This window comes from Anopheles bellator, chromosome 2 (genome assembly GCF_943735745.2).
Source record: "Anopheles bellator chromosome 2, idAnoBellAS_SP24_06.2, whole genome shotgun sequence".
Taxonomy (NCBI): Eukaryota; Metazoa; Arthropoda; class Insecta; order Diptera; family Culicidae; genus Anopheles; species Anopheles bellator.
The window spans coordinates 82,958,952-82,980,587 of NC_071286.1; the positions used below are offsets into that span (position 1 = coordinate 82,958,952).

General features: G+C 51.0%; 2 protein-coding genes across 2 annotated transcripts; both read left to right on the forward strand.

Moving 5' to 3' along the window:
• Positions 1–231: 231 nt before the first annotated feature.
• On the forward strand, positions 232–6,775 carry LOC131209725 (fibrinogen beta chain). Its single transcript, XM_058202856.1, has 6 exons — positions 232–1,157; positions 1,227–1,536; positions 5,870–6,001; positions 6,068–6,255; positions 6,330–6,516; positions 6,590–6,775. The coding sequence occupies exons 1-6, from the start codon at positions 247–249 to the stop codon at positions 6,773–6,775; spliced, it is 1,914 nt and encodes a 637-aa protein (XP_058058839.1). The 5' UTR covers positions 232–246.
• A 2,148-nt stretch (positions 6,776–8,923) lies between these two features.
• On the forward strand, positions 8,924–9,582 carry LOC131209935 (thioredoxin-like protein 4A). The gene is made up of 2 exons (XM_058203107.1): positions 8,924–9,101; positions 9,167–9,582. The coding sequence occupies exons 1-2, from the start codon at positions 9,024–9,026 to the stop codon at positions 9,515–9,517; spliced, it is 429 nt and encodes a 142-aa protein (XP_058059090.1). The 5' UTR covers positions 8,924–9,023; the 3' UTR covers positions 9,518–9,582.
• The last annotated feature ends 12,054 nt before the right edge of the window (positions 9,583–21,636 follow it).

Consider the following 21,636-nt stretch of genomic DNA (forward strand, 5'->3'; position numbering starts at 1 on the left):
GCTCCCGCTCCGTTATTGATTGGAAAGGGGGTCGCCGTTACATAAACCGGAATCTTCCGAAACGCGCGGCGCGGCGACGCAGCATTTACTTACCGTCCGGCCCAATAACCGTTATTAACTGTCACCTCTTTGTGGTTCTCCGCCGGCAGGGAGCAGCAGCTACTGAACGTGTTCGAGGTCGTCGTGTCGACGCTCGAGGGCAAGCTGCAGCGGATAGATAACCTCGATAAAGCGGTCGAGCATCTGATGCGGCGGGTCGAGTCGCTCGACAGCAAGGTGGCCGACAACATCGTCAAGACGGACTCGGTCATCTCGAAGCTGCGGACGCTCGACAGCAAGCTGACGGTGGTGGACGACACGATGCCGGGGGCCGGTGGTGGCACTCGGCCGGTCAGTCTGCGGATGGCCAAGTCGACCAACACGCTCGACAGCCGGCTGGTCTCGCTGGACCAGAAGGTGAGCGACATCGACAGCAAACTGAACGGGTTGAAGAGCCAGATCGACAGCAATTTCCTACCGGTGGACGACATCAACGCGGAGGCGAGCGAGCGGAAGACGGTGAGCATGAACGTGGCCGAAATCACGAAGGCGATGCACTCGGAGGTGATGGGCCACATAACGAAGGAGCTCGGCCAGCTGCGCGCCATCAGCGACGGCATCGACAAGAAGCTCCAGTTCCACATCAACGTGGTGTCGGAGAACCTGGGCAAGACGCTGAACCTGCTGAACGACGTGCACGATGCGGTCGTTGACCACAGCATCAACTTTAGCAACTACAACGCGACCTCGACCCTGCCGCCGTACGTGAAGTCGAGCAAGATCGACATCCTGGTGAAGCAGATCCGCCCGATCATGTCGGTGTCGGAGAAGATGGACGAGGTGTGGGACGTGGTCGTCGGCACCAAGAGCTCGGTCGACGATCTGGTGCCGAAGTCGGACGCGCTCCTCACCCAGAACCAGCGCCAGGAGCGGGCGATCGGCGAGATCCATCACGATCTGAAGACGAAGACGAACCTGATCATCAACAACCTGGACATGGTCGAGAAGCGGCTGAAGAAGCAGGAGGATGACGTGGCCGTGCTGGCGCAGCGCCCCGTGCCGGCCGAGCTGCTCATGGACCCCACCATCGACCGGCTGGTGGAGTACGATCCGAACAGGTACGCGTGATCGCTGAAGTGGCCGGACCTTCGTCGCTAACGGAGGTTCCCCGCGCGTTCCATTCGCAGGTACATCGTGGAAGACTTCACCGAAGCCCTACCGACGACGACATACCCGACGTCATCCTCTTCGGCTTCCTCCTCCTCCTCCTCCTCATCGTCCTCATCGACCTCGACCAGCACGACCTCCAGTACGAGCACCAGCAGCAGCACCACGCAGAGCAACGTGAACGGTGCCGGCGGCAGCAGCCCTGCGACGACCGGCACGGCCAAGAATGTGTCGCGCAAGGGGGGCATCATCTTCCCCAGCGTCAAGAACAAGCCGTCCGTCCTGAACAGTACCTTCGCCAGCGACAGCCTCTTCCTGAAGGACATTAAGGTAGGTGTGCGTGGAGGTCTCCGTTCATTGATGGGAATTAGAAACCCCTGAGATCACAGTCGTTGAGATTGGTGGGAATCGTCCATCTACGAGGTGTTGCATAAATCGCTCCATAAGCTCCAATTGGTGTGCGGGTTGTTGCGTACTGGACACAGGAGCACAGCGGGCCAGCCTTAGCCATGTGACGTAATTACCTCACCTGCGAGAACCTGCGACAGCTGGCACGGTTTGTTTCGTAGGCACCGGGAGCGAGATAAGGCTCGTCGATCCGTTGACCACGACCGAGGCCGAGGTCGGTTGGAACGTCGGTTACGCATTTACTTGGCCGGCCGAAACCTACACCAGAACGCTACGGCGACAGGTTGAGTAATGCGCAAAACGGATCATTACAAGTGGACATGCGTATAATCGTGAGCAGAATTACGTCTGATCCCTGACTGGTTTGGGACATTAGGATTGACCTGAATCGGCAATGGGCGGTCTTTGGAGACACTCCCCTGTGCGGACAGTTTTCCAGTGGAGACGTGGACCAACAGCTTTACAGCACTTTTTCGTTTACGACTCCCCGTTCAGTGTTTGCCGTAAGTCGTAGCAGTGTTCGGCATACTCGGGGAGTTTCTATTGCCAACATTGCCGGTGTTCCCTACACCGTGCCTTGCTAGCAGAAGTCATTAAATGGCACCACCGTTTCAAGGGTTCGCTGAACCCTTATGTTGGGGAAATGAGCTTCCAGCCCAAATGTTTGGGTTTTGCTTTTATTGCTTAATGACGGGCGCTTGATCGACTGTCTGCAGATGAAGTACGGGTCCGAAGACTGTAATAAATGAGAAAGTCAGTAGGGGACAATCATTTTACGAGGAATTCACGAACCTCATCTATTGGAGTACTTGGGGTTTACGAACGAACGAACGGTGTTCGAGGAATAAACTAAAATGTCCTTCCAAGTGCGACATGGTCCAGATAGCAGCTACCACGGTTCTGTTGTCACATCATCAGAGAGCAACCGAGTTTTGCCAGTGCGCGATTTCGCGAGGCCATTGATCGATCGACTAATCCCAGGTCGATTCCTGGGATTTTCACAACAAAACGTATTTTGGCCAAAGCGCGCAAAACGGTTTGTCTGTCGGACCATATGAGTGAAGCTGATGTAACCGGCTGGCCACTGGGCCTGGTCGGTGCTTTCACTTTCACATGGACGGCAACGGAACGAAAGGTCGGCACGAAACGCACCGAAAACGCTCGGTAAACGCTTCCGTTCCGTGGCATAGAACTCGGCGGAAGTACTCACCGAGCGTCTTCGTTGATCGTTAATTAGAGGATCGGGCGACCGATCGGGTCTGTACAGATTCACACTCCACTCCGGAACACTGTCCTTCACAGTTTTGCTGCGTCCCGGAAACTGTTGTTGAATGGTACAAACGGTGAACGGTGGCGATCGACTGAAAATGGCGATCTTGAACAGATCATCTAAAATATATATAATCCTACAACTTTCTTTTCACATGTTCTTAATTAATTTGAAAAGATGAGTCAGAAAGGTTTGGATGATCGTAGTTTAACAAAAGCGCTTCTGCACGGTGTTCAGCAAAGGTGACAAAACTTTCCCATCGATCTAATTGATCGCCAACATTCGACGACTGCCGAGAGATAATGTTGTACCGTGCGATTTAGAAACACCTTCCTGATTGTGATAAATAAATTATCTCTACCAGCCACTGCAAAATGGATTAGAAACTTCAGCAACACTCGGAACCTCACCGGAACCGTCTCCGACCGATCGCGGCGAATAAATCTCCACTCCAATTAGGCGGCGGTGGCTTAATGTTTTGACCATCACCACCATGTGCCGGTCGGCAAGCCGGTCCGTTCCGTTCCGACCGGAGCTCCCTAATTCCCGACGTCCGACGCGTGGCCCATGAAACACCCATTATTGTGCTCCGACGCCGTCGTGCTCTGAAAACCTTTCTCGAATCCGCGGCCACTTTTTCCGGCCTCCTAACCCAGGACAGGCGAATCCAAAACGAACCCACAATCAATCGATCGGCGACCAAAAAAGGGTGTTAATAAACATTTCAACCATGTTATCACCTCGTCGTATCGTTGCACTCCCTGTGCGGCCACCGGTGCCGGAGAGGTTTATAGTCCTCCGGTGTCCACCTTCGGGGGACCAACCAACATCTAACCAATAATGTGGTCAGTTCCATCGACCGCTGTGGGCGTCGAGCTGCTGCCTAGAGACTGGGACGAAAGTGAACGTACGCGGTCCGGACACCGTGAGGTGCTAAATGGATTATCGTTTCCCAACGACCGAACGACCGACCGATCGACCGGCCGATGACGGAGGGTTAATTGAAGGTGAAGTGGGAAGTCAATCGGATTGACATTTCGCTAAAACCTCCTCACCCATCGGTCTGCACACGGCCACGGCATCGCCGCGCCAGTTCCTACTCTCAAAGGAGTCGACGTGAAATTAGGAAACCTTTTCATTCACGCTCTTGACCATTCCGGCCGCCCGGCTGGTAATGTTTGATAATGTCCTCTAATGATGGTTCTTTGCCTACGGCAACCACCCTTCTGGACCGATTACGGGGCTATGTTAAATCGATAATTTCGTATCACGTGAATTCTATCGTCCCTAAACGAGCAATCATGGAAGGTTGAGGCAAACACATGGCCAAAGGAATTACGGGGTAACGCCTTGCCGAGAAATGTGGCGGCGGGTTTCAAGAACTGGAAAAGTGAAAGGCACGGACCAGAATCGTTCGATGATCGGCGATTGATACCAATTTGGATTGATTGAATTGGCAACCTTTGTGTTCTAATTGCAATTGGGCACGCATTCGATCTACATCTGGCCACAATTAGCATGGCCATAATCCTTGGAACCGAAATGAAATGTTCGCTGCATTGTTGTGCACTCCGCCATTGCACAGTTTGCTGACATTTGGCGTGTCAGAATTAGCAACTAAACTTGTATTCGATTTATGCGTGATACGAAAGGTTCGAAAGGAAATCCTGACGTTCATTTCGGAGCTGTCGGCAAAAGGTGGTTAATTTACACAAAATCAAAGGAGGATCAAAGCGAAGGACTCGTCTCACAACAGGAACGCTGAATGATTGTATCTTCGATCACGCACAGCATTGTCACATTATAACCCTGCTAATGGCCACCATACCCTGTGTGTGACAAATCGCACCAGCCCATCCTATTAACAACATTTCGTTCGATCATTCCGTTGGCCAGAAAGGTCAGCAGAATAATTAACCCACGACGATTCGCGAACCGGCCGTGCTAACTCCCGGAATAGTGGGAATCACCAGCGAAAGGTTAGAATCTTTGCCATTCGAGTCTGGGTTCTCCGGTCAATCCGTCCTCCGGTTCGTCCGGTTTGGCCAACTAATGGCCAAGCTTGGGCCGCACATCGGCTCTGCCTGGGAACTGGGAACAAATTTTGGTGAATGTTGTTTGTTTTTATTATCATCATTTTGCGCAGCCATCGTTCGGTTTGCCTGGTGGCCGTGGTGGCCGCACCAAAAGATGATCCGCTAAATCTTGTTCGCTGAAGTGCCCTCTCGTTGCCTGACCTTTAGCGTGTGGGTCGTGTAAGGATCGCGTGTCATCCGCCTAGCGCATCCTGTGTACCCGTTCACCGGCGGGAAATCAGGTTTGGCTGACATTTGACGAAGCACGCTAAATGCCGGCAAAATTATTTGCGAAGATAAACAATCATTTAAATTTGAGCATTTATTTACTCACCACAAGGCCGGCACGATCACAATGCGATACAATTCCGGTGCGGTGCAGACGTTTATCGAAATGTGCCCCGCCAATGCGCTTTATCCCTCCGGAGTGTTCGTGGTCAAGGTCAGCTCGTTAATCATAAGGAAGAAGCTGCAATCGCAGACGCGGCTGAGAGAACCCCCAAATCACGCGCCATTCACGTGAGATTGATGAGAGAGGGCCACCTACCCACCATGCCCTTGGGTTAGAAGCTTGAGCATAAAAATTAAATTACAGCGAATTAGCGAAGAACTACGATCGCAGCACGATGCGTCCACAGTGATGCAGTGCGGTCAACGGTGCTAAGTACCTAGCGCGATCGTGCCCCGGGCAACACTGTTGTGAGCTGATTTATTTTTTCGCCATCACTATTATTGATACGAAAATCGTGATCGTGAATCGTACGGCCTACGGCACCAGTAATGGGCTAATCAAGCTAATGCAATAAAGAATAAAACGTGGACTGGAGGAGGCTGGCAACAGTGGACCGAGAATATAATTTTCCTACAATTCAATAACTTCTTTTCGAATTCACTATTCCACCTGCTTCAGGGTTACTCCTGTGTCGACCTGATGAACGCCGGCATGCGCCAGTCGGGCGTCTACTATCTGCAAATCCGTGGCACAACCTACTGGTTCCTGAAGGTGTTCTGCGAGCAGGAAGTGGCCGACGGTGGATGGACGGTAAGTGTCGACGAAACTATCTCGAGTCTCGAGCCAACAGTGATAATGCTTCTCGTTCGACTTCAGGTCATCCAACGGCGCGACGACTACGGAGATCCGAGGGAAAACTTCAACCGGGACTGGGCCGACTACAAGAACGGCTTCGGCGATCCGGCGAAGGAGTTCTGGCTCGGTAACGAGAACATCTACATGCTTACGAACAATGAAGATTACTCGCTGCGCGTGGAACTGGAAGACTTCGAGGGCAACAAGAGGTTCGTTTCGGGGGGTCTGGCCTGGTTTTCCCGTCCGACCATGACTCACTTCTGATGTTTCCCCCCTTCAACAGGTACGCGCAGTACTCGCACTTCAAGATCCACTCCGAGCAGGATTACTACAAGCTGGAGATCGACGGCTACGAGGGTAACGCGGGCGACTCCCTGAACGACCCGTGGTACGGTTCCAACAACAGTCCGTTCTCGACGTACAACCGAGACAACGACAGGAGCTCGCTCAATTGCGCCAGCATGCTGAAGGTCAGCGTCGTTTTGGGGCCGTCAAAGGGGGGGACCATTTCACAAGTCTAATTTTCTGTCCATCCCTACGCAGGGCGGCTGGTGGTGGAAGTCATGCGGACGGGGACTGAACGGGCTGTATCTGCACGACCCGCAGGATCTGACCGCCCGGCAGGGCATCGTCTGGTTCCGCTGGAGAGGCTGGGACTACACGCTCAAGAAGGCGACGATGATGATCAAACCGAAGGGCCCCCAGCCACAGGTGGCCGGAGCGACGTAATAGTGAGACGCCCGTGACAGGAACTGTACAAATTATTACTGTTTGTTTTCACTTGCTCCTCACAAACACATCCACCCACATCGGACACCACATCACCCCCCACGGACACATCGTACACACGGAATCGAACACTCATCGGGACGCCATCTTGTCGCCGCTCCAAACTCACTCTTTCCGTTCTGCCAAACGGACCCCCTGGACAGGGACTTCCGTTCTTTCGCTCGTTCGCTCCTTCTCTTTCTCACTCACCCTCACTGGTCTGGTTAATGCTGGTTATTTATTGACTGTCGACTGGAAACAGCAAGGGAATGGGCAACATCCAGGCCCTACCGAAGGGCACGCTCTACGTCTCTCGAAAATCGTCGAAAAAATTTAACGTTTCGAAACGACACTTCTTTTCTTGTTCTATAAAAGTTTGGTTTTATAATGCAGAAGACGAAGAAAAGTACGCAGATCGCCGTCCGCAAACTGGGCACTCGAACGAGAGAAAGATTAGACAAATTAGAAGATTAGCCAAAACAAGCCAAAACGAATGACCCGACACTGCAGAGGGAAAACCTTCTTCGCGACGAGATGCAATAATTATGTGTTTATCAGCTTGCGTCACGATCACGGCAACCTGGCGCCTCGAAACGGCCGGGAAATTGGTGGTTTGTGGCGGAACGGGTACGGATTAATCGGTCTGTTGAAACTTGTACCATTTTTCATCCTTTTTCCACCCTGCTGGTCCATAAATCAAATTGCAAATTGAGCGTTATTGATCAATCGGAACCGCCGGCCAAACGCGACGCGTTGACCTGCAAACGCTATTTATGGCCGCCCCCTAGCCCTAGCCGATCGATGGACGTCCTGAAGGTGGTGGTTGGTCCAGGCCCACGACCAGGATACATCGCACCGTGCAGACCCTAGACGATCGTAACATTTTGCAATCGTGCTGATCGGTCGCTCGCAGCATACCGATCATGGCCGATCGCAAGGCACCGTGTGGTTGGGAAATCATCGCCATTAACGGTGGTAATAATCGCAAAGTAACTGCTCAACTTCTGACGCTTGCATCCAGACAGCGCTCCGCTTCGGTGGTAGGAGACTTTAAGACACTTTACACTTACGGCATGTGCACGTGTGCAGCTGTCCACCCACGGCTTTCGACTCCGTGCTCCATTATGGGAACCTGAACGACACATTTGCGGGCCCTGCCACAACCTGCCCGGCATCTATTTAACATTCCACAGCAAACTGTATTCCTTGGCACACCGAGAAAATGGCACAACGTTTTCCCCCGTTCGTAGGAATTAGCGAGGAGTTTATGACACCGACCGAATCGTTGGGACAGTTTTGAAGTGAACCATTTCTCGCTGCACCACAGAACTGCTTTCGTATCGCCTGTCGCACTCTGTTACATTTCATACATCCATTGACTTTGTGGTTCCGCCTAAAACAAACAAAACAAAAAAAAGACGCCGAGGAAAATCGGACCGACCGACCGACGCCACACCTGCATGCATAACATGGTCACACTTCACCACATTACACGAAACATGCAATTGTAAATATCGTTTTAATTTAATAGCTGATAGAATGTTTTATATTGAAATAAATATAAAAATCCGAAAAATAAGTTAAAACCTGTGGCGTTGTGTGACGTTTTTACTCTCGTGAACTAGAGTTAAGGCTAGAACTACACATCAAGCACATCATTTATAGCAATAAAAATTGGAAATAAGATGGTGCCTGATCGTAATACCAAATTCAACTTCAAGTTTAGTTCCGAAATAAATTCCCCTAATAGAACGATGAAGAAGGACGGATTTGGTCGTGCCATTTGATGTATCATGTTGTTCCTTGAGTGAAACGCGCTTTAATTTTCGGTTGGATTTGGAAAATTTGTTCCACGAACATTGATTTTGTTCATTTTGCTCATTATTTATCATTTTTCAAACACTTTAAATGCCAATTAATTTTTTAAAACTTCGTTCGCTTGAAATTCCTTTTTTTAAAAAAAAGTTCGAAAATTGACATATTCTTAGCCAATACACGAACCTCTGTATTTCTCTTTTTATTCACTGCTCGAATGTACTGCTCGATTCGGGTACACAACAAATAAACGTCAGCGCGAATGTCATTTGTTGTTTACGTTTTCGTGCCGTGCGCTGAACGATTGGGCAACAATTTCTTTTATTTGGCTGTGTTTCAGCAGCAATAAAGTGTAGATACTATTATTTATACGTAAAACAATAAACGGTGCACCATGTCGTATATGTTAGCACATTTACACAACGGCTGGCAGGTGGACCAAGCCATACTTTCCGAGGAGGACCGTGTAGTGGTAAGTTTCCCAGTGCCCCGTTTGTCGGTTTCAGCAATTGACCCAATGCCGTTTTGTTCCCGTAGGTCATTCGCTTCGGTCACGATTGGGATCCCACGTGTATGAAGATGGACGAGGTGCTCTACAGCATCGCGGAGAAAGTGAAAAACTTTGCCGTCATCTATTTGGTGGACATTACGGCGGTGCCGGATTTCAACAAAATGTACGAACTGTACGATCCGTGCACGGTGATGTTCTTCTTCCGGAATAAGCACATCATGATCGATTTGGGCACCGGAAACAACAACAAAATCAACTGGCCACTAGAGGACAAGCAGGAGATGATCGACATCGTGGAAACGGTGTACCGGGGGGCCCGCAAGGGCCGCGGTTTAGTGGTTTCGCCAAAGGATTATTCGACCAAATACCGGTATTAGTGTGGACATCCAGTGTTCTCGGGGAAAAGTGGATTGATTAAAATAGTTAAAATAAGTACGATATTTAAGACATTTTAAAGCTGTCCTTTAGCCATTTGCTGTAGATTTGAAAGAAATTGCCCGCCTTTTCTGTTTCAAACAATAATACAGAATTATGAATAATTTTGGCCAAAACCGAAAGCTACCTTGACGACCTTGCCGACGTATTAAAGGCACTCTTACGTATTTATTGATGAGATCATTGTGGTGAACTGCACACTGGCTTCCACCGTCCTGGCATGTAATTCCGCAGTTTACCCTATGGCGACCTATCATCACCTTTCGCTTTCAGCATATAAACACAAAGAAATGAACGGTTGAAGGATTTTTGGGCCACAAACGAGAGACAGAACCCGGAAAAAGGGAAGCTTTCTTTTGCACGCTACTGCGCACGACCGCTTACGATGCCCACCGGTGCGCTCCGGACAGAGAGCGGGATGAATAATTTAAGCGAAAATAATCATCAAGCTTAAGGAAAGCAGCCTCCGGAAGGAAACACGTGCAGCAACCAACCAGCAGCGGCTTATTCAATCGGTTCATGTTGACTGTGTTTCCTATCGGTGGGCGGGCTGGGTGGGTCGCTGAGGCAGAATGGTGGAACCGTTTCCGCTGCCTATTCTCGATTCGTTTGCTCCGGTAGCCTCGCTAACGTGCCGGGTCCCGGGTACACACCCGTTTCCGCTGGCACTCGGCACCACGCTGTTCCCTGACTTCGGTTGCGAAAGGTTGCGTTTTAGCATTCGAGGTAGAAGACGTTTCAATTTATGGCCCATCCCTTCGTCCTTGGCGTGTGTGCGAGCATCAGGTCTGGGAACTCTTTCTTTCTCCCAGGCAGGGTGAGAGGTTATGTGTCTGTGCCATTTAACCGACGACATCACCGGGAGGTGGTTGCGGTGCCCACGGGAAACGACATCCTGCAGCCGCAGCCGCGGTATGACATTAGTTAAATAATCATGTCATGGCTTTTGTGCAATTTTCACCGTGCATAATTGAAAACCGCACGGCAAGTATCCCAGCAGGGCAAAATCTGAACCAAGGGATGATACGGTGCCACAAACACACCACTTTGTGGCAACGCCAACAAAGTTTAAACCCCCCCACCTCGTTCTGCAACGGGGAACCAGAAGGGATCGATTTAAAGTTCGGGCACAAGCTGCCGGCAGAGTACGGCATCTTCCGTTCCGATTGCGCACAAACAGCTGATAATGTGACACCGTCTTCCGCGGATCGGCGGTTTAGCCTCGGTCATAGGGTGACGGTGGAACCGACACACCCCGGAAACGCCATTGAAATGAGTTGGTGAATGGAGAAGGTGAAGAAAAATCTATATTTTTCTGCAGGATTGGTGGTGCCTTAGCTACCCAATCCATGGATCGCTTCCGTAACCTCATTTATCAGCGTGGCATCAGCAAAAATCAATATTTATCATCTGCAACTGAACCGACTCCCAGATCCATTCTCCCGGGGTTCCGGATGCTGGACGAGATGGAGATAATGAGAGAACGACCGAGAGAGAGAGAGAGCGAGAGCGAGAGAGATGGAGCTCCCGGGTTAGCCTCCGGCCCTGCGGGACCGGTGTAAGGCGTTTATCTGCAGACAGCGTTTCAAAACGAATGGGAAAATGTGTAGTCATCATGATGGACGATGATGATGATGATGATGCTGGAGGTGGTGGTTGCTGCCAGCTTACCCAGCGAGCGACCATGACATCTCCGGGCTTACGCGCGGGTCACACCAGGCACACAGTGTCTGCCTTCGGGCTACGAAAGGAAATGCCAGCACCGGTGAAGGGCCAATGTATTACAAGGACACTGCTCATGCACAGACGCACACCTGACACACATGCTGGCCGTAGCTCGGAGGCATGCAAATAAAGGACCCGGAATGAAGGTGAAAAGTGAGAAACGGCTCCACGGTGTTCCGCAACTCTCCGGTCTCCGGTCCGGTTAACGATGCGATCAATGATTCCGTTCGTCCGTTTTTCGCTCGATCGAACCAGTAATGGTGTGCAGGGCCCCGATATTGCACCACCTGTCTCGTCCTCCTTCATCCTCTAGGATGGGGCGAGAATTCGTCAAGGATCCAGGATCAAGAACCGAAAGCTTTCGAACGTCGTTCGTTAGTAGTTAACGAGGGACGGTGCGTTGTTTCCAATTACAGCTGGGAAGCGAGTGCAAAAAAAGATCACAGTAACCGACGGCCAAAGCCGTGTGACGTTAACTCGATGCACATGCAGGTTACAGTGCACCCTAGTAAGTCCGTTTTTTTGTAAGTGAGAAAAGGGCCTACATCCATTCCGTTAGAGTTATGTCCGTTTGAGTTGTCTGTCAACATAACCTCGAAATGTTTCATCATTACGGCGACAACCTCAAACAGCGACGTGCGGCAGCTCATCATTCGCGCTTTTATGAAAATGTGCGCTCTTCCGGCCGTGGATGGTGTAAGCGTTCTTCATTAGCGCCGCCTGCTAGGCTCGTGTGCTTTAAGCACAATCGAGTCCCTCGCTCGTCAGTTACTTAGCAACGCCCAACGCCACCAGCACCGGGGCCACAGTCAAAGTAAGCAGCGGCTGTCGCCTGGTTTGCGTTTTTGTAAAGTAATTTTCACTCACTCGCTACTCGTCTCGCCACTGACACTGAAAACCTTGTTTTCCGCAAATGCTCGTGTCCGCTCGCCGACGTACCAAGTTGGCCAAGGGTTTTCGGTGCCGGAATCGGGGCGTACGATCCGCACAAAAAGTGAGAAATGTAACGTGTAACGGATGGCACGGGTTCGCCAGACGGTGTCACAGGAGAATTGTTTCCGTCCTGTGGGCACGATGCTCCTCCGAATGTCGGCGGCCCGCTAACGGAAGGAGCCCAGATGAAAGCGTAAGTAACCTCGTCTTCCGTGCGATGCTGGGGTGATGTGGTGGAAAGGGATTGAAACATTATTTGGCAAAAGTGGATGACGAGATGAAACACCTTTTTCCTTCCGGAAGCCGTAGACAACGCGAGTTCCGGCTGTCGGGTCGAGTGACGCCGACGCAAAAAGCGTTAACGTCACGTCACAGTCTTGTGGGTCTCGTTAGACCATATTAAGAAAGTATTTAGCTTATTTATGAGCGAATTTCGACTCGCTATTGCCAAAGAGGGTGTTGTGTTCTGCGAATTTCTCTTCGAAAATTCCCTATATCATTTCAGCAAGAGCCAAAGTGTTCTATTCGCGGAAATTCAATCAAATTGATGACTGTTTGATATCACACGATTGGTAATTTAGCACATCCTAAACCTGAAATAGTTACGACTCTATTCGCGATCCATTTCATGGTGTCCGTGACGATGATTACTTAATCTTTGCAATCGACGTCATATCCTCAAAAAAGGCATTGCCAATGAACCCACCCTAGCTGGGAGCGAGCACTAACTTCTTCCTATCTTCCGGCGGAGCACATAAAAGTGTACTTTGACCCGTTCCACTCAGGATACGCTGGCGCTGGGAGCTCTTGTTTGTTCTCGGGAACTCCCGGGAACTTGTTGCATGTTGCCCGGCGAAGGCGAACGAACGGCCGAAGGAGCTCGAAGAAGTCGATGTAATTACACCGACGCCACTTAGCACCTCGTTCGCTCGTCATCGTCCTTCGTTCGTTCGTTCCGCTTGTGGCACGTGATATTTACCAAAAAAAGCAAACAAGAAAGAAACGAACTCTTCAGAAGCTTCCACCGGGGGCAGAGAGTAACGCGAAGACATGGCATCTTCGCACATGGCATGGTATCTGATTAAAATGGACGAGAGCGACACAAGGACGAGCTAATGAGTGGAGGCTACCAGGGGAAGAAATGGAGAAATTAGTGGCATCTTGTCGAAAGGAGCCCCCGCTCTAATGGGTTCACCCTCTTTGATACACTCACGCACGGTTGCATCGACAAGTCAAAGATGACGATGGAATACATCAAAAAGGACACCAACGGACCGGCGGGATGATTGTGGCGCACCGGAGGGTGTGGTGTGTTTACTTAGGCATAATGACTGGCAAGGCTCTTAAGTGATTGAAGAACACGCTCGCTTCGGCTCGGATGTTGTGCTTTCCGATGTTTGCCTCTCGATGGCTACTTTTCACACCTCACGATTAGGCGGGGCTCGTATCGACCGAAGGGCCATTTCCTTTTAGCGCCAAACAACATCTCCCAGACGCTCCGGAACCGATAGCGACCGTAGGACGTGCAAAGTGCTCCAGTGACCCGTGGGTACGTGGTGTCGAGCTGGTAGGAAAATCCTATCCACAGTCGCAAACAGGAATTGGGACGAAAAACGTGACTCGTGGTTGTATTGCCTTTGCCGGCACAGGGAAACAATAAACAACAGTGAAATCCGAGGTCATCAGACTAGAGCTAAACCGTGGCCGGGGTGAGACCGGGGATGCAATCAAAATTCCATTTCAGAAACTTAAAAAAAGGAAGGTTCCACTCATGCGCTCGCGAGCCAATTTTAACGATTCCAATCAATGGATTTGTGGTGATTAAACATTCGTTATGCTTATTTGGCTGCCGCGCTGCTACTGACGTCTCTTCTAATTTCACGCACATGAATGGCAGATCGGGTCGGGTTTGGTACTCAAATACGAATATTCGATTCAATTTCGATCCGGGTGCTTTGCGTTGACTCCCAATTTATTTTCAAGCATTCAGCTTTCGGAGTACAGCATAGGGAGGAGGCAACATAAGGTCACTAGCCTCGCGCACAGTCGAATGAACTCTGACAATGTTTGGAAAGCATTTCAAATCAATCAAATGGATCCCTCATCACAATGATAGGGTAAGTGAAAGGTCATTAGCATGTGTTCCATAGTCCACACACAGAACAAAAAAATTAACTTTTCCACTGCGAATTGAGCGTTCAGAATCAAAGAAAACGGATAAGATTTAAAATCCATTACCGCAACGAAACGGGAAAGAAAATGCGTTATTTTGTGACTTTCTAAGGACCCACTTCTTCGTAGCTGCTGCTGCTCCGTACCATCTGAGGTCCGGTCCGGTCTGTAGAGTGTCTGTCGGGGATGCAGTAAAAATTAATTATCACAATTAGTTTGGCAATTTTGGACCGTGGTCGGTAGGTAATGGGTGTTCGCTTTCCAAAAACCTGCTCCCAAGCGTTCCCCTGTGGCCGTCTGCGGCCATTACAGTGTCAAAGTTGGAGCACCGTTTTTTTTTCTCCCCCCATTGGCAACATCTCTTTCCGCTGAACCTTTACGGTCTGTCCATTATGGGGTCAGTAACTGTCAGTCCATTAGGTTAAAGTGTACGTGAAAGTGCTTGAAACTCTCCACTGAACTTCAATTGCCGAATGGATCGGGTGCTCGGTGCACGGTTTGAAGTAGCACAAACTCCGAGGATTGACCTTCGCCGTCCGACCGGGTTTGCTGTGAGGAGTCGTGCCTTTGGGTAAGTGACGCACAGGATCAGTATACGGACCGACCAGCTCCATCGCCAGCGTTCGCCCTGAGCTAGCTCGGCCATCCAGGGGGCCTGGTGCCGTACGAAAGTACGTGAAAATTGGAGCTCCGCACTCATTTGCGACCGTACGTGGCCGGATAGCTCATTGCCCAGGCGGGAATATCGCAAACCCGGTTCTCAGCCACCGAGCATGTATGCAGATTATAAGTTACGGGGCAGAACGAAAAGCAGAAGCACGAACCGGAGTTGGATTCTCGGGCACGAAACTCCACTGCAAAACTTCTCTCTCGCTGAGAGAGAGAGAGATAGAGAGTGAGCATTGTGGGGAATTTGGGGTTGGTTTTCCCGCCAACCTTTGGCCGGATTGGACCCCTTTGGGGTTTTCGGCAGACCCCATTACGTTTGGGCCCTTCTAGCGACAAGATCCACATAACCTCCGACATGGGTCTGCGACCATCTCGAAAGTGTCTAGATGTCCAACAGGAAAGATTAAATATTGACCAATTCAAAATGAAACGGTCATTTGCTTCCCAACGGCGAGTGCGGAGAGCTTGGAAAATCTCTCCCAATCGCACTCTCTCTCTCTCGCTCTCTATTTTCGCCCAATTTCCGAACGCTGGATCCCCGATTCGAGCTCCTTGCCTGGCCGTTGGCCGAGCGGCGCAAACTCACCACAAAACGGCTGTTGATTCTGTGGTGAGAATGGGCCCGACCGTGTCTCGTGCAGGACCGCGACACGCCACTAAGGCGAGTGCTGCTGCTGGCGCTACGTTTCAAACGTTGCTCTCGTAGAGCCGATACCCTGCGTTCGTCTACGTGTGTGTCCGTGTGCGTGTGCGTGCGTGTGTGTGTTTGTGTGTGTGTGTGTGTGTGTGCGGTTTGCGGGACCTCGGGACCTTCGGTGCTCAGTTTCTTTAGAATTTTTGTATGGCCAACATCATCGCATCATCCGCTTTCGGTTTTCCGTAATTTTCACATCCAATAAAGCAAAAAAAACCCCGAGCAGCAGCAACTCAATCAGCAGCGATCGGATCGGAGGCCCATTGGATTTGAACGAAAGAATCATGAATCCGAAAGGCTGCGGACGGAAAATGGAGCACCCGGGAAGGGGACCCCAAGTGGACCGCTAGAGGGACCGCAGCTCTGACACGGAGTACATCCGGATTGATCGGTGATTTTTCCTTTCCCCGAGGTGATACAGTGATAAGCTCGAAAGGTGACCATGGCCGAATGTCGATAAAAAATCTTACTTATTCGTGCAAGGAAACCACTTCACGGGAAGCGAATGCTCGGAGCCCCTGGAGGAGGTCGGTTCCCTTCGCAGGCGTGTGATGAATGTAGTCCAGTCAGAGGTTTGCTCCCCGACCGAGCTGTCGTCGTTGTTGTCGCGGTCACAAAGAAAGGACTCCGCCACGCTCCGAGGATAATTCAAACTGACAAAGAAAAGCAGCCACCAACGGCCAGTGCGCCAGCGGATGGCCGTCCCCCCGATGGGCAGCGTAACGTTCTTATTAATAAAGTATTAAGCTTTACAGCAAAGTTCCCGTCGTGCGTGCACAATATTGCCATTTATTGTGCAAACTCAAGTGCGCAGTGATTAATCCGCATCGCTGTGTGTCTGTGTGTGTGTGTGTTTGTGTGAGTGTGGGGCCATAAAAATTTGTGTTCCCGGAAGTGCACCTCAACAGCCCGAGGCGCGCGCGTGTGGCTTTACCCGAGTAGGAGTAACAGCGCACGAGGAAGGTATTCAAAGTTTCGTGATTTATTGTCCTCCGTACTGGCGCAGTACGGTCGTTACGAAATAAAAAGGCTATCCTTGTGTGTGCGCGGCCTCGTATGTATGTGTGTCTTTTTGGTGCGTGTGCTTATCGGTCTACCGTGCGTGCGTGCGTGCAGGTGAATGTGGGTGGGAAATAAGGAAATTGCAAAAATTAATATTATGTGCCAGAAGCAATAGTGTGTCGCTGGAGCGGAAGATGCGAAAGGTGCTATTCTTGCAGTGCAGTTGTGTGCGCAAAAGTATCCTGGATTCGTCTACTTCGTGAAGCCTTTCGGCCCACGGAAGCAACAGGCCAGAACCACCGCCACCGCCAGCCGCAGGAAGTGGCGAGACAACGCCCGGGCCGCAGCCAACGACCATCCATCGATAGGAGCATCCACTGAATCAGTGTAACGGATCAATTTTCATTAAAAATGCATTAAATAGGAGCTTGGGCCGGGTACGGGCCCAGAAGGGCCACAGGGCCAGTCAGAGGGCAAAAGGGGTTTAGTCCGCCTGTTGTCGCCTGGCGAGGTGTGCCGATCACAAACATAAAACTTGTCCTGTTCAGACGTGCCCCCTTTACTTTGCGGGTTCTTGCGAGTAACTTGCCATTAAAAAAATACACGGGCATCTAATATTAAAACACCCCTCACACATGGACGCACAATGGCACGGATCAAGCGGTCCGCCCATGCGGTCGAAACAATGGCGAAACGGGGCGAAAAAATCACAATCAATTCGAGGGTCACAATTTCTTAATAAAACGCTGCCGCTGGGGAAAAGTTTGGGTTTTTCCAGCGGAGTCAACAGATCGCGCGGTGAAGCTCGGCGCGCGACCAGCGGTCATAAAACCCATCACTTTATGGTTGATATTAATTTTCATCCCTCCATCGGGCATCCCGGGAGCACTTTCAACGTCGGTTGGTCGTAGTTTTTTCCACTCCTTTTTTCGGTCACGGTTCGGCTGCCAAACGGCACGTGGGTTTGCCGGAATCGCTTTTCGGATCGCATACCGTACCGCCAACACCATAATCGCTGAATCGCCATCGATGGGTCGATCCTTGGCGAAAGCGAAAGCTTTAAAGTTGATTTTGCTACGTGCTATTTTTCTTCTGGCCCCCCGGTTAAGTGTTTTCCCGTTCACCGTTACTTTTCCCACGCCAAGCCATCGCGAGCGATTTTCTTTTGAAGTCCCCGAACGTCTCCGGCGACGCCTGCCGAAGGCGAGAGAAAAGCAAAAAGCAGGCGACGACTCGAAATAACTGTTGCATTCCACCCTCCGGGGGATGGGCGAACTCGACGGAGAAGGCGCACGTCACGTGCGAGCGAGAAGGTGTAAGTGAGTGAGGGAGAGTGCAACAACTGGATTGAAAAGTGAACGAAAGTAAAGTGAAAAGTGGCAAAGAAAAAGGCTGTGCGAAAGAAAGTTCCCATTTTGTGAGCGAAAAATCGGTCCCCATTCGCGTGTCCGTTCAACAAGTGAGCTGCTGAGTTTTGAGCTTGAAATGAAGCTGTGGCGTACGAGTGATAAGACCCGCAAGGACTCGTGTATGTGTCAAACCGTGCAGACGAAAGGATCAAACTGTACCTCCTGAGGCGTACGCTCGGAAAGGATATTCCCTGGCCCATCGAAACCCGGCGCTCGTAACGAGTATCGCAGAAAGTTGTGCATCGTGCCACCGTTTACGGGGACGCCATCTTATGATGTACGATGCCGCCACCGGAGAAGCTCTCTATCACAAGATGGATTATATTATATCCCGCGTCTCGTGCTCCATGTGGTCCTCGACGATCGACGACCTGCAGCAAGGCGCCTCTACACACCCATCTTTACGGCGCTTATTCACTGTGGCTTATCAGCTTCGTCGGGTTTGCTGAACACACTCTCCATTCTTGCTACATCGCTCAACGGTCGCTTCAACGGTGCCTCCCGGACAGTGCGAACCGATGAAAAGCTCCGCCAGCCAGGCTTGCAGGTGGAAAATTGATGCCCGTTCATTTGGTGCAGGCGGAAGGCGGGATGTGCAGGCAACAAATGTTTTCTCATTTTTTTGCCCTTCCGTCCATTCGTTCGTTTGCTTTCGCTCCACGCCGTTAATGCGTCCGGAAGGAGAAACCAAAAGAACAACGGCCAGCCCGGGGCGAAGAAGGAGCGAAAAAATGGGCCACATAATTTATGTGCGCTCCGCGCGAATACGGGTACGATTTAAATTACGGGCGGGCGGGAGCAATCAGCACCCAGCAACTGGTTGATTGTTGGTTGAGCCTCTCCCCGTCGTCTATCTTGGCTCACCACCACCGCAGGGTGCGGTGTGCATGTGTTCCGGGGATCCGAACCAAGAATCAGACCCACCTTGCGGCGACGTGAAAGAAAAGCGGCGAAAGTTTAGCAGCATCTGGCAAAACTGTGTGCCCATCCAGATTGCCATCGTTGCCGCCGGGGATCGTGGGCAGGCAGTGTAAAATTACTCTACATCGCTACATACATTCAGTTTTAGTACCGAACCTCCGGTTGCCCGGTGGTCCAGCGGTGGCAGCTTAGCTGCGATCGGAAACCCCGGGGATACACCTCTGCCGCAGTCTTGGCGTGTATATGTGTGTGGTGAAGGAACCTAATCCGAATGCGGCACGTATGTGCACATACACCCCGAAGTTGGAGAGCAGTTGGTGAATATTTTATTCGCTTCTGGCCTTATATCGGTATTTGGGAGGCATTCGGGTGGGCCTTCGGGGGGCTCAGGATTCTGCTGCTCATCTTTGTTCCGATTCCGCACGCAGCAGTAGTAATGGCACCGGGAGGAGTGAGTTTCGATGTTAATTAAATCCGTGTACGGGCCCCGGCATTAATTAGCCTGCCCGTAGGCCTCGACGAGCACGGGCCACCATGCGCCTCCATCGGGTACGGGTCACCAGGCGCCTCCACCGCATCGAGACCCGTTGCGAGAATGGCAAAACGGCAACATCATCTCGTAATGGAACCGGCCTACGGTCTTTCAACGGCGACGGAGACAAGCAGTGGGCGGTCAACGTTGGTGGCCGGGCGGATTATCGCCGACATTAAAGATGAGCCGATATTAAAGGAGCGCCCTTGCCCCAGAGCATTAGCAGTGGCCGGTCGGGTACAAGTGGCTGGTCGTCCGGAACCCAGAGTGAATGAAATGGTTTCCTAGCAACATCGGATGGAAAAAGCTAGCAAAAATTTAAGAAATTAAAAGCGCAGTGAAACGAGCAGAAGAGCAGAAGAACGAAGGACTGGAATGGTGAACTGGTTTCAAGTGCTACAAATGGACCGGGGCGAAAGGAGTGTAATTGAAAAACTTCGAACAAGACAGAGGAGTGCATTTGGCAAATTGAAACTAAAAGACTTCGCAGCTCAGGTTTCTAATGAGCAAGCAATTCACCCGGATTTGTTGCTCAAAGAAACAAACGGTGAAACCGCACGATGTGCATTGAATTCCCAAGTGCACGTTCGTCCCCGGTCGCGCTTCGCTGCCGCTGCCTGAGTTCTTTCGCCTGAGCAGCATGAAAGGAAGTACAATGCTATAGTGTTCCGTCTGAAATGGAACCCGCTCCCCTTCATGCCGTTCTACGCTGACCTTTGTCCAATGACCCGGTGTGTATGTGGGTGTGTTTGTGACCTCCCGCTCCTTTAAGTGATGGTGTACGTACGATGCAGAACTAGTTTCCGTCGGCACCCCGCCGGAACCGGAGTCGTTTTGCTCTGGTCGGTTGATGTTTACTAAAACAATTTCCTATTTGCACACCGACCACCCGGCCGACCCAGCGTGCTCTCCGTGCTCGTTTGTCGCTACAATGTCATGTCGTGTCGGACGATGGTATCGACCGGAATGGTGGCAGTAGCATCATCGCCAATTTTCAAGATGCACTACCCCGGGGAAAGAAGAGCTCCATGCTGTGTCTGTCCACAGTTTCAATCCCCCAGCTGCCGGAATGCTTCAGTAAGCCGGAGACGAGAAAACAACCCCTGCGCAGAATTCCCGATAAGTGCTTGTGAAGGTTGCTGGAACCTGAGAGCCTTGTGTGGAAAACGGGCGACAAACGTACGCCTGAAAGCCCTTGCTTCTAGGAACACCATTCGGTTCGGTACACTTCGAATCGAGCATGTAAAAACTCACAGCGGCGCGAAGTGTTCCTTTAAACGATGTGAACTTAAATCGATCCACCGCGAGACGGATGGTGGCACATTTTGGGCGCAGCAGACACATTTCTCCACTCGCAATGTTCGAGCTGCCATGCTAATGGGGTGCTAAACGAATGTGTGGAGCATGAATAATTTGTTCACCCCGCTGATCGAAGTGATCGATGATGGGATGATGGTCGCCGGTGTACCGTGAGAAGGTTCAAAATATTGCACCAAATTCCCGATGCTGCTTTCGATTGATTTCCGAACGCTATCGAGGACTCGGGGAGCGTGACAAATGTTCCGTCTTGTCAAATGCATTGCGTCTGAGTGTAATTTGATCATAATAAACGCCAGCGCCTTGTCACGAAGGGATTAGACCGTGTTTTATTGCACACCATCATCGCCTCCTTTCGAACGGTCGCACGTGGCCGCAATACGCAGCAAACAACCGATACGATCCGCGCTCGGGGTGAACAGCAAAACAAACCACTTTTCGCCAGCCTGTTCCGTATGCAAAATGGGATCAATAACGATGAGGGGAATAAAAATAAAAAACTAACCCCAAAAACCGGTGGGAACCATCGGTGCGAGAAGCGGTCAAAGGCTCGTGGGGCTGCGTGTTGGTTTAGAATTTTCCTACCACCCACTGGCACGCCGATGGGCATGAAACATTCGGCGCGTTTTTCCCCCGCATCCTTGGGTGGGTGTATTTGGTTGGAATGTAAATTTGTTTTGCGTCTAT